The sequence below is a fragment of the Suncus etruscus genome, chromosome 7, assembly GCF_024139225.1.
Source record: "Suncus etruscus isolate mSunEtr1 chromosome 7, mSunEtr1.pri.cur, whole genome shotgun sequence".
Taxonomy (NCBI): Eukaryota; Metazoa; Chordata; class Mammalia; order Eulipotyphla; family Soricidae; genus Suncus; species Suncus etruscus.
The window spans coordinates 68,623,534-68,634,978 of record NC_064854.1 but is presented as its reverse complement, the minus strand read 5'-3'; the positions used below and the strand labels follow the sequence as shown (position 1 = coordinate 68,634,978).

Genomic DNA, 11,445 nt, shown 5'->3' with positions numbered 1-11,445 from the left:
TGAGAATCCTACGGAGGTGGAGGTTAAGAAGTGAGTACGTGATGATAGTAAGATCACTAGGGGTATTGGAGTAGAGATGAGATTTGCTCATACTAGGGTGGTGTAGCTCTCTGATGGGATAGGTGCGCTTTCAGAGTCTAAAAGGACAAATTCAAGAATGGTGGAACAACTGGAAGAGAACATAGGCTACATCAGGAAACACCCCTGCAAAGAGTAGGGCCAGATAGACATTGGGTACAAAGGGACCTGGAAACTATCTGCTTCTGTCGCTGCTGCTGTTCTGCTGCTGCTGCTGCTGGTGGTGGTAGTGGTGGTGTGTGTGTGTAAATGGTGGAAGTGTGTGTGTAAATAATGGGTGTGTGTAAATGATGGGTGTGTGTAAAGGATGAATGTGTGTGTAAATGATGGAAGTGTGTGTAAATGATGGAAGTGTGTGTGTAAATGATTGATGTGTGTAAATGATGTGTGTGCAAATGACGGAAAACACTACTGCTGGGGCTAAGACACTTCCCTAGTAAATGAGGAAGCTAGCAGGAGAGAAAATACATGCAGAAGGTATTCCCTCCTCCTGCTGCTGACTAACTATATCGAGGTTGTTCAAATAGCATTAAAGCTCCACGACTAAGATGGAAGTGAGGACGAGGACGACCAACGCAACCCACTGGGGTGGTGGGGTGGATGACATAGCCGGGGTACCCAAAACGGGAGGATGAGTCACGGGGCGAGTACCTGGGGATAGAGCGAGGTACGTGAGCGCACGCCGGCGAGGCGAGGCGAGGCGAGGCGAGGCGAGGCGCGGCGAGCGTGGGGGAGCGAGCGCCGCCAGAGCACGCGCCGCTCGGACCCGGGGAGTGGGCGGTGGGTGCGCTGGGCGGAGCAGCTCGGGACCGAGTCGTCTGCGGGAGCCCCCGCCGCTCGAGAGACTCCGCCTCCCCGCCCCCCAAACTCGGCCGCGCTCGCCTCCCGCAGCCCCAAACTGGAGGCAGCAGCCACGCCCGGGAGCAGCAGCAGCCCGGGGAGCGGCGGCCGGCCCCACCCGCCCCGCACCGCCGAGCCTGCGCCCCCGCGTGCCCGCCCGCCCCCGCGGCCGAGCTGGCGGGCGCTGGCGGGAGGCTGCCGGGCGGCCCCGAGCCTCGCTAGGGAGGGCCACGACGAAGCAGCAGCGCCCGGGCTGGGCGGAGGCGCAGAGCCATGAGCGGCCAGGGCCGCGCTCGCCCGGGCTCCGCTGCTGCCCGGAGGGCTCGGCTGTGAGCGAGCGAGCCAGCGAGCGGTGGCAGGGGCGCTGCAGCCGGGCGCCCAGCGGTCGGGAAAGCCCCGACTCCCGGGGGACAGGGACCGGGCCGGGGCGACCCGCAAGATGTCCTCGGCGGTGGGGCCCCGCGGTCCCCGGCCACCCACGGTGCCTCCCCCCATGCAAGAGCTGCCCGACCTGAGCCACCTGACCGAGGAGGAGAGGAGCATCATCATGGCAGTGATGGACCGGCAGAAGGAGGAAGAGGAGAAAGAAGAAGCTATGCTCAAGTAAGCCCGGCCGCCGCGCTCGGTCCCTGCCCTGCTCGCCCACCCCGGTGGCCCCGCGGGTGGGGGATGTGCGGGTTCGGGGCCCGGCCTGGGGTGGGGTGGGGTGGGGTGGGTGGCGGGGAGGCGCGGTGCTGGAGCTGAGGAGCTGGGGTGTTGGGGGCCTGGGGTGGGAGACGATGCTGGCGAGTCTGGGGATTGATTGGGCTGCAGGGCCAGATGGGGTGCCCAGGGGAGGAGGAGGAGGAGGAGGAGAAGCTGGACCGAGAGCGCCCATCCCCAGGGGAGGGATCCTGGACTCTGCAGGTTCTATGGCAGCAGGTGAGTGGAGAGCCCGGGAGGTGGAAAGAAGGCTCAGGGTGCTTGTCTGTAGCTCCTCTTCTTGGAGTTGTTTAGTAGCAGGTTGGGGTGACTCCAAGAAAGGATGCCAATTTTTGAGAAAAGAAGAATGCTCATTGCTAGTGTTCATTCCTGTACACAGAGCGAGGTTGGGTCATTTTGGGGGCTCCGGGGGTGTGGCAGTTGCCATCTTTGGTTACCGGCCTCCCCTCCCCAGTTTCTCTTTCTCTAACCTTTGACTCTTCTGCACGGAATACCTTTGTGAAGACATATTTTCTGCCTTGTCTCTGATGCCTTTGGCAATGCAAAGTTTTTAATAATGGAAGAAGCTGATAAGGACTCTGGCCAGAATACAAGACTTTCCTCTTTACCGTTTTCCTGGAGACCTCTGGGGATGTCCATTTCCCCGGGGAAGCAGCACTATAGGAGATGGACCATTTAGAGACTGTTTTCGCCCCACCTCCCATTAAAATCCGTCACCTATTCAAGAGATCTCTATCCAGTGCATTGCTAGGATAGGGTAGGATAAGGGAGCATTGCTACTGCTGCAGGAGTGTGTGAGCCCCCCCTCCCCAGAAACTCTACAATATGCTGGCGTTCAAAGTGGGCTTTGCTTGCTCTTTAGCTACCACCCTAGAGCAGAGATGAAAGGGATCCTTCACCCTGCCTTCACCCTTGGGAAGGCTCCAGGAATTCAAGAAAGTTTTCAACTCAGGAATGAGGACAAAGAAACTCATTTTTTGGTACCTTTATTAGGCCCCAAGTTGTGTTCATTGGGGCAGAGGATCTGCATTTGGAACCCAAGGAACCTGTTGCATCTGGAGTTAACTGACAGCAAAGCTGAAGGTGGGGGAGGGAATAGGGGTGATAGTCAGATGCAAGACACATTCCCAACAGGCCTTCCAGCCATGCTTCCTAAGGAGAAGATGCTGCCACAGAAGATGGAAGGTTTCTTCATCTTCCACTCAGTGCAGCAGCACCTACAGGAGATTGGTGGCATTCACAGACGGGTGGGTCTCACTAGTGTTATTGTCACCAATAGGGGAGCAGTGGGAACCAGGCCTTAGCCAAAGAGTAGGATACAGTCATTCCTGCCCTTTTCATTGTAAACTCAGACAGGCCTGAGCGGCCTGGTTCTATAAAGATCAGCAGGTTTTGTGTTCCCTGCTCCTGCTCATCCAAAACCCAAATACTCTTAAGCCTACTAGCTTGAGAGAGGCAGAAACCTTGTTTATTTGATGTCCTACTGGAACACTGAGGTCCCTAGTGCTGCAGGCTTCCCCTCTTCTGAGTTTGGAAGTAATGGATGGTGTCTGCTGGTGCTGCTGTTTGTCTGTCTGAATGTCAGTCGTTTTGTCCTCACTGGTTTTGGTCCCTACCACCTGTCCTGGGCATCTTTTATGCAATTCAGGATTAAAAAAATTTTCTCCTGTCTCTTTTAGTGTTGCTGCAGGTGTCGGGTGGATGGAGGCCTCTAGCAGCCAGTGGAAATGAGGGCTGCTGCTAGCCAGGGATTCTGTAGGAAGAGGGAGGCACAGTGCAAACAGTGGCTGGCATGCCTTTTTCTTTCAGGGATGATGGAGAGTGAGGAATATTAAGTGGGTGAAGGGTGAATTTTAGGAGTGAATCACAAAGCTGCTAACTGCTTAAGAATAGCACATAAAATTGCATGGAGTTCTATGGAAAATGAAAATGCACAGGCCAATTGCTCATACTTACAGCATCTTTTACACAGCTGTTCCTGTAACTGTGTTCCTCTGGCATGCAGATATTGTTCCTTTATTGCAAGCATTCACAACACATTGCAGTGTATGATGCTGTTACACAACAGTCTTCTAAATCCTGGACCACTGCATTAACTTTATCAATCAGCCTCCTTGCCTCTTTCTTGGCCTTTGTGCAGTGGCAGATTGGTGAGTGCTTTGGAATCACAGTTTGCTGCCATGTAAGCACATCATATTGTCCCAATTGTGGAATAGTGGTCTATTTTTCTTGCGGGTACTTCATGTCTAAAAATCTGCAGATTCTAAGGACTATTACAATGAAATATATGTGCAAGAACTTAATTATACAGTCATAGGTGGTGACTTTTTCTAAACTTTGCATACAGTTTGGAAAAAAGGATACTTTTTAAAGGATTTTGCAATAGTTGTTAAATCACTAAGTTTTGTGGTAATGTATGGTCCTTCTTATAAATCTGAGAAATTATTTTCTTTTTTTATTTGAGTGTTTCGCTGCTTTATTTAATCTTCACTTCATATTTTAGCAGAAAATAACATAAAAATATTATATCCATCAACTACTGCCCATAGTTTCCTTTTTATCCCCCATCCCTACCAATCCAGCATAGTGCTGCTTGGCAGAGTCAGTTTTGTTGGCAGAATTTGAGAGAATTCTACAGAATTATAGCAGACTCTCAAATTGAGAAATTATTTTCATAATATACCTACAGTGCTAAGGTTTAGATAAGAGACCAATGAGATTAAAAATTCATTTTAGCTTCATGGCAGAACAGTTATCCAAGCTAATTCTTGTGTATACTCTATTTTAACAGTGTATGGAACAAAAACAGATGGGTGACTATGTCAAAAACATATGATAAAATATGAATTAAAATTTTATTTCTATAGTTTCATCAGGTTTTATCTTAAATTACTACTTGGATTTGAGCTCAGCAATTTCTTTAAATATACATAAATTTAATATGAAGTTACCTTCAGTTTAAGACAAAGAGTTTCCTTCAAAACTTATGTATTTTATTCAAAAATCAATTCATTTTACTTGTAAAATTATATTCATTTTAAATACCATTTATATATCACTAGAATGGCTGACTCCCACAAACAATTTTTACTTATATAATTATGTGCAGATAAGTTATTCATCTGCTTTAGCTTAGTACGGTTTTTAAGATTTGGGGTGTGTGTGTATGTGTGCGTGTTTGTATTCTGGAGGCTTTTTAAAATATAACTTTATCAATGAGTAATAAGTAAGTATATTTCATGAGTTGAAAACTACATTAGCTGAGACAAATTATAGAACATAGCATTAGATAGAAAATTTTATTCACTTTTTATAAAACTTTATGGAGAAAATTAGTGCAAAATAGTTAAAGCAGAAAAAGTTCAGAGTTAGAGGGATGTTTGAGGCTAGGAATGTAAAATAATATCTGAACATTTAATAAACACCTAGTATATGTTCGACATTTACCTAGTTTGTTATTGAGTTAAATACAAAATGGGTAAACAGTGCTCAAGGTAAATATTATGTATATATTTTTCACAAAAGCTTGTGTGGAAGGTAAGTAATGCCAAATAAACCTCACGTTCTTACCATCCACATAAATATTTCTTAATACACTAAAGACTTGCATAGCATTGTCATCTAGGATTAAAACCAGATTTATTATTCTAAATATTTCCCCACATGCTAAAGGCCCTCTCAAGTAGCTTCTATTTCATTCTCATTTTTTCTAAATTTATTTTTCTTCCTTGATTTCACAGAAGTAGTTTGGAAAAAGATTATACCAACTCCCAAAATTAAAGGCAGAATCTGGAGTTTATTCATCTCTCTTCATAGGTTTTTCTGGCAAATTTGGGAAGCAAAATTGGTTCCCATTCAAAGATAATAAAAGACATTATAGTATAGAGAAATGATTATGAACTTTGGACCCAAGCAAAATTTGGGTTCTTGTACTAGTTGTTCCTTACTGTGTAAATGTAGCCAAGAAAATTAAATGGGAATTTTATGATAGTCTATTTCCCTTATAACTCTAATTCTTGATATGGATGTTTTATAGGGTATTTAACTTCTTTTTTGCTGCTTTTTTGTGGGGGCTACTACTTTGACTTTGATCCATAGTTACTTTCTGTGATATTTGAGGATATCAGGCTGTGCCAAGGATTGAGCCCAAGCATTCAGATGAAAAGCATGTGCTTAGTCAGTGAACTTATCCTCTGGCCCTTTACCTTTCCAAATAAAGACCAAGTGTTAAGTTTTCAGGCATTCATGGTATTTAATTTCATGAGAGAATAAAGAATACAGGAGAATTTACATTTCAGGTTTTCTTTCTACGATTTATCTAAATAATTATAACACTGTGGACAGAAATGTAGGCATAATTTTTAGGTGAGATATGCCTATTAACGACTAGAAAAAGAAAGAAATAATATAGTAGGCCAACTCTGAGGACAGTAGTGTGAATAAAGTTTCTGTTAATGTAGGTTGCATGTGTTCATTGGGTTGTAAAAATTTCATATTTTTTCTCTTTTGTTTTTGGTTTTTGGGTCACACCGGCAGAGTTCAGGGGTTTCTCCTGGCTCTATGCTCAGAAATTGCTCCTGGTAGGCTTGGGGAACCATATGGGATGCTGGGATTTGAACCACTGACCTTCTGCATGCAAGGCCTCACCTCTCTGGCCCCCAAAATTTCATATCTTATACCCAAACATATCTTAAATATTACTGAAGTGAGTGTGTGAAAAAAGAAAATGGCAAATTGTAAGAGATGGATGGAGGCTCAAGCAAAAGCAGGTGTGTAGTTGTTAGCTGGAAAAGAATGGGAGAAAACTTTGCTTCTCTCAGTCTAATTCAAGTTCTTAATTGAGAGGATTAAATTCTTGGTAAGGTTAAGTGAAATCTTTGGAGTTTTTTTTAATGACTTCATTTACAGTTTCATGGTTGAGTTTTAGTCAATGTACACCACTCTTCATCAGTGCACCTTTCCTGTCACCAAAGCCTCCAATTTCCCACCACCTTACCCCCTGTACGCCTCTGGGCAGACATTTAACTTTCTCTTATTCTTCTCTCTTCTGGCTCTTTCTATCTTTATCCCCTTTTTAGCATTGTGGTTTGCACTATTATTAATGAAGGGTTATCATGTGTATCACTTTATCTCCTTTCAGAATCCCGTTATTCAACAATAACTTAGTGTATATGCACAATATCCTAAGATTGCAATACTCAGAGAAAGCACATAAAAGAGATAGATAAAAAATGAAAGATGTGAGAATTTATTAAAGAGAATGGAGAGTAAGACATAGTGAACCATTAGTTCACATTTATGCCAACTTGCTTTGACTTTAAATTTTTTGTCTATATTTTTTAATTAAAAGGGACATCATTGAAGTAAGTAGGTTGTTTAATCTAAACTAGATTATAGATAGAAACCAGTGTGGCTATATGTGCTACTGCTGACTTGAAACACAGTCTTGGAAGTGTTATGTGCTTAACTTGCTAAATGAGGAGAGTTATTTGTGCTAAACCTGCAGTAATCTTCTTAGAAAGATATCAAAATGCATTTCTGGAATATTTTCTATACTTATAAAGGTAAATGAGGCTGGGGCCGGAGAGATAACATGGAGCTAAGGCATTTGCCTTTCGTGCAGAAGGTCATCGGTTCGAATCCCGGTATCCCATAAGGTCCCCCGTGCCTGCCAGGAGCCGTTTCTGAGCATGGAGCCAGAAATAACCCTTGAGCACTGCCGGGTGTGACCCAAAAACCACACACACACACACACACACACACACACACACACACACACACACACAAAAGGTAAATGAGGCTGTTTATCATGTATTGTAATGTTAATACATTCTATTTCTCTTATCTTTAAGGATGCTTTTATATGTATATATTTTTGGAGCTTTTATATATTTAAGCATCTTTTTACATTTTTTCTGTGATATGACTAGTGTATATGACAGTCAATTTCAACAATTGAAATATATTTGCTTGAAGCACAAGGAAATTAGAATAATAGAACCCCAGTCTCTTTTATATTGAATTCGAATCTTAAGCATTCTTCCATAATTTTACTTTTGAGAATATCTAGCCATGAGGGGTGTAGTTTGCTATGTGCTTAGTTTGCAGAAGATGACTACATGTGACCTGTACATTAGATATTTGGCTGGTTACTTTACTCCACCTTGTGCTAATGTAGTTATGAGAAATCCTACATTGTTATGAGAAGTCCATCCTGTCTTGTGTTTAATTCATTTTCTAATATTACTGAATTCCCAGGACTAGCTTGGTTCTTTCCTCCTCATCCCTTGCTCTTGACATTTGATCCTGGAGTTCAGAGAAGAAAACTTTAAACGAACAAGAGAAGAAATTTACATGCCTAGTGGCATTTTCCATCTGCTCTCAGGAACCCCAGTCTCCTGTTCTGGCAGTGTAGTTTACTCTTTAATCCCACCTGTGCCTGAGGCTTTTTTTGGTGACTTGATCTTTTGGTCCTAAGTTTCTGTAATTCCTGAACATCATCTTTCTCTTTGATTTTGAGGTTACTTCATGTCCCTGCTATCATGGTAAACTGTGTATGTAGTCTATTCCTAACTAAGTGTCTAAGTCAATTTTGACTAGCTAAATTTAGTTTGTGGCTCTTTTTGGTAAAGTAGGGAGTTTTGTATGCATGAGACCTGGGCTTGATCCCCTCACTGGAAAAAAAAAACCAATTCATATTATAGACAATTTAACAATAATTCAATTGAGCCAGAGAGATTACACAAGAGGTAAGGTTGTGTTTATCCAGATTTGTGGCCTGGCAACACCAAATGGTTCCCTGGACACAATGGTTCCCTGGACACCGTCCAGAGTGAGAGTCTGATCCCAGAGCCAGGAGTAATCCTATATCACAACTAGGTAGAACTTACAAACCAAAAAAACAAACCAACAAACAATAAAACTGTTATTTCAGTTTTTAAAATTGGAATCAGGCATTCATTCATTTTGAATGATGAACGAACCTCCTCTTCTAGTTTGATTTAGGTTTAGTCCTCATCACTTTAATTGCAGTAACTTTGTACACCAATGCCATTCACTTTTGTATGGTTTAGATATATTGTCTAAGTCATTATAAAAAAATAAAAATAATTTATCCTAAATTACCAGGTCCTAATAAAAAGTACACACAAAGATAAATACATGAATAAATCAAAATTTATTTTGAGCACCAGAAAGAGTGTTAACATCCCCGAAGTAGGATAGAGCTTTGTGGACAACAGAACTCATGCATTCAACCTTCATTTTTACATATAAACTGAAGTTGATAACTGACTCTCTAATGTATAAGACTTTAGCTTTGCCTTGTATTCAAGCAACCCCAGTTTTATTCCTAGCACCACCAGGACTTATCCCAGTGTACAGAGTCAGAATTTAGTCCTGAGCACTGCTCTGTATGGTCTAATCCCTCCAGCCCTTCTCCCCCAAATCCTGCAGCAATGAAAAGTGCTATTATAATCATTTTGATAAAACTGTAGAAAATCTTTAGATCATCTTTTCCTGCTACAGTTATTGCTGCAATTTGGGATCCCAGATATAAGTTATTGTAGAAGGGTCTATCAATTGTATTGTGTTAGCAGTATGGCCAAGGCTGTTGCTTTCAAGTAAGGACTGGGAAAAAAAGATAAAATGTCAAACTAGTCTAGGGTTTGATCTGAAGTTATATTACCCCTTTGAATATCCTTTTTTCTTTCTCAGTATGCAGGTCATAAAAGCTTTTAGAACAATGTGGCCCAAATGATAAAATTCTAGTAGCTAAAATTGCAACCTGAATTTAAAAATGAGGAATTAAATCAAAGTAATTCCATGAAAACTTTACTATAAAATAAATGAAGAAACATACCAATAGAATGTGTATTCGATTTAATACATAATTTCATTTCTTATTTTTGTGAGATGGGGTGGTGGGATTGGGACACTCCTTACAATGTTCAGGAATTATTATTATTATGTACTCAGGAATCACTCCTGGCAGGCTGGGGACTAGATGGATGCCTGAATCAAACCTGGGTTGGCTGTGTGCAGTGCAGTCATCTAACCTACTGTTCTATTTCTCCAGCCCGATAATTGTTTCTTTTAATAATTAACGAAATAGGATTTATACCCAGATAGTCATATAGTTTTGGATATCAAACCTGGTTTCACTTCATGCAAGGCATTTTACATAACCCTTTTAGTATTTCCTTTGTGTCCTTTTATAGTATTTTTCAGAGAAGCAGAGAGATAGTACAGTAAATAAGGTTTTTGCCACTTGTAGACAATGACTAGGATTTAATCCCCCACATCAGATATGGTCCCAGAGCCTACAGAGTGCAAAGCCAGGAGTAAAACTGCCAGATATTGCCCAAAACAAAAACAAAAAATGCTGTTGCGTTGATTTCAGAGGGCTTTTAAATGTACATTTTTGAAAAACCCTTTGTTTTGATATAAAGGCCTTTCTACCCTCTCAGCTCCTCAGTTTTCATATTTCCCTTCCTGTAGCCAATAATCTTATAATCTAAAGGTGTATATTGTCTGATTTAGTTCATCAGTCTTTTTCCTATATACAACATATGAATATAATTTCATTATGCCATATTTCTCTGTTTCCTTCACTCCATCAAGGACATTGCAAATCATAAGAGTCATCTTTCTTTATTGCTGAATAGTATTTTCTTCATTGGTTCATCATGCATTGGCAAAGTAAATTGTTTGTAGCTGTTGGATTTTGTAAAAATTTCTGTAATTAGCATCAACATGTTGGGGTTCAGAGAATATAGTGGGTAAAGCATATTTGGTTTGCATGTGACTGAACTAGGTTCAGTCTCTGGCATCCTATATTGTTTCCCCAAGGACTGCCAGAAGTGATCCCTGAGCTCAGAGTGAGGAACCAACCCTCAACACCACTGATATGTCTTCAAACAACATAAATAAATTCAACATGCCCATCTCATGCTGTAATTATGGGTAATACCCCTTTCTCTCAATTTTGAGTGTTAATCTGAAAGATAAATGGTTATTTTACTCTTCATAAATTTTGTTTCTCTTGCCGCAAAACTTTCAATTTAAACCTTCAGTTAATGCAAGGAAGCTATAGACAGGTTCTTGAAAATCTTAAGTTAATGGAATGTTTTTAGCATATTTATTTATTGCTGCTATACATATTTTTATTTTCAAATACATTCTTTTTTTTTTTTTTTTGGGCCACACCCAGTGATGCTAAGGGGTTACTCCTGGCTATTTGCTCAGAAATCGCATCTGGCTTGGGGGACCATATGGGATGCTGGGGGTGTCGGACCACAATTTGTCCTGTATCAGTCACTGTGCTATCCCGTTGGCCCCTCAAATAAATTCTTTAATTGAATTACCATAAGACACATAGTTACAAATTTGTTTGTGATAGAATTTTAGTCATACAATATCCAACACTTTACCAGACCACATTTCCTGTCATCAGTATTCCCAGTATTTTTCTTGTCTCGTCCCATGCCCTTCTGCCTTCCTTCCTGTCTCTATGGCAGCTATTCTCTTTCTTTCTTTACCACTATTTTTCTTCTAGACACTGTAGTTTGCAATATCAAGCAAGGTCTATAAACCATTTTTATTTTACCTTAGTGCATGGTGTTGAAGAGTGGTCTGAGAACACTTCTTTGCTGTTCAGTTTTCCACTCGTCGAAGACACTTTCCTTTCTTCACTTCTTATTCTTACACTTCATCAAAGATTAATTGGTCGTATACTTGAGGTTCTGTCTCAGGATATTCAAATCTATTCCACTGATCTGAGGGTCTGTCTGTATTCCACTACAGTGTTGTTTTAATTATGACCAA

General features: G+C 41.6%; 1 protein-coding gene across 1 annotated transcript in view; it reads left to right on the top strand.

Moving 5' to 3' along the window:
• The first annotated feature begins 1,327 nt into the window (after positions 1-1,327).
• Positions 1,328-11,445, top strand: part of RIMS1 (regulating synaptic membrane exocytosis 1) — a 577,010-nt gene continuing 566,892 nt past the window's right edge. Inside the window, exon 1 of the mRNA XM_049776802.1 lies at positions 1,328-1,521. Within this exon, the coding sequence (XP_049632759.1) occupies positions 1,358-1,521 (164 nt within the window). The 5' untranslated portion in view covers positions 1,328-1,357. The remainder of the gene's footprint in view (positions 1,522-11,445) is intronic.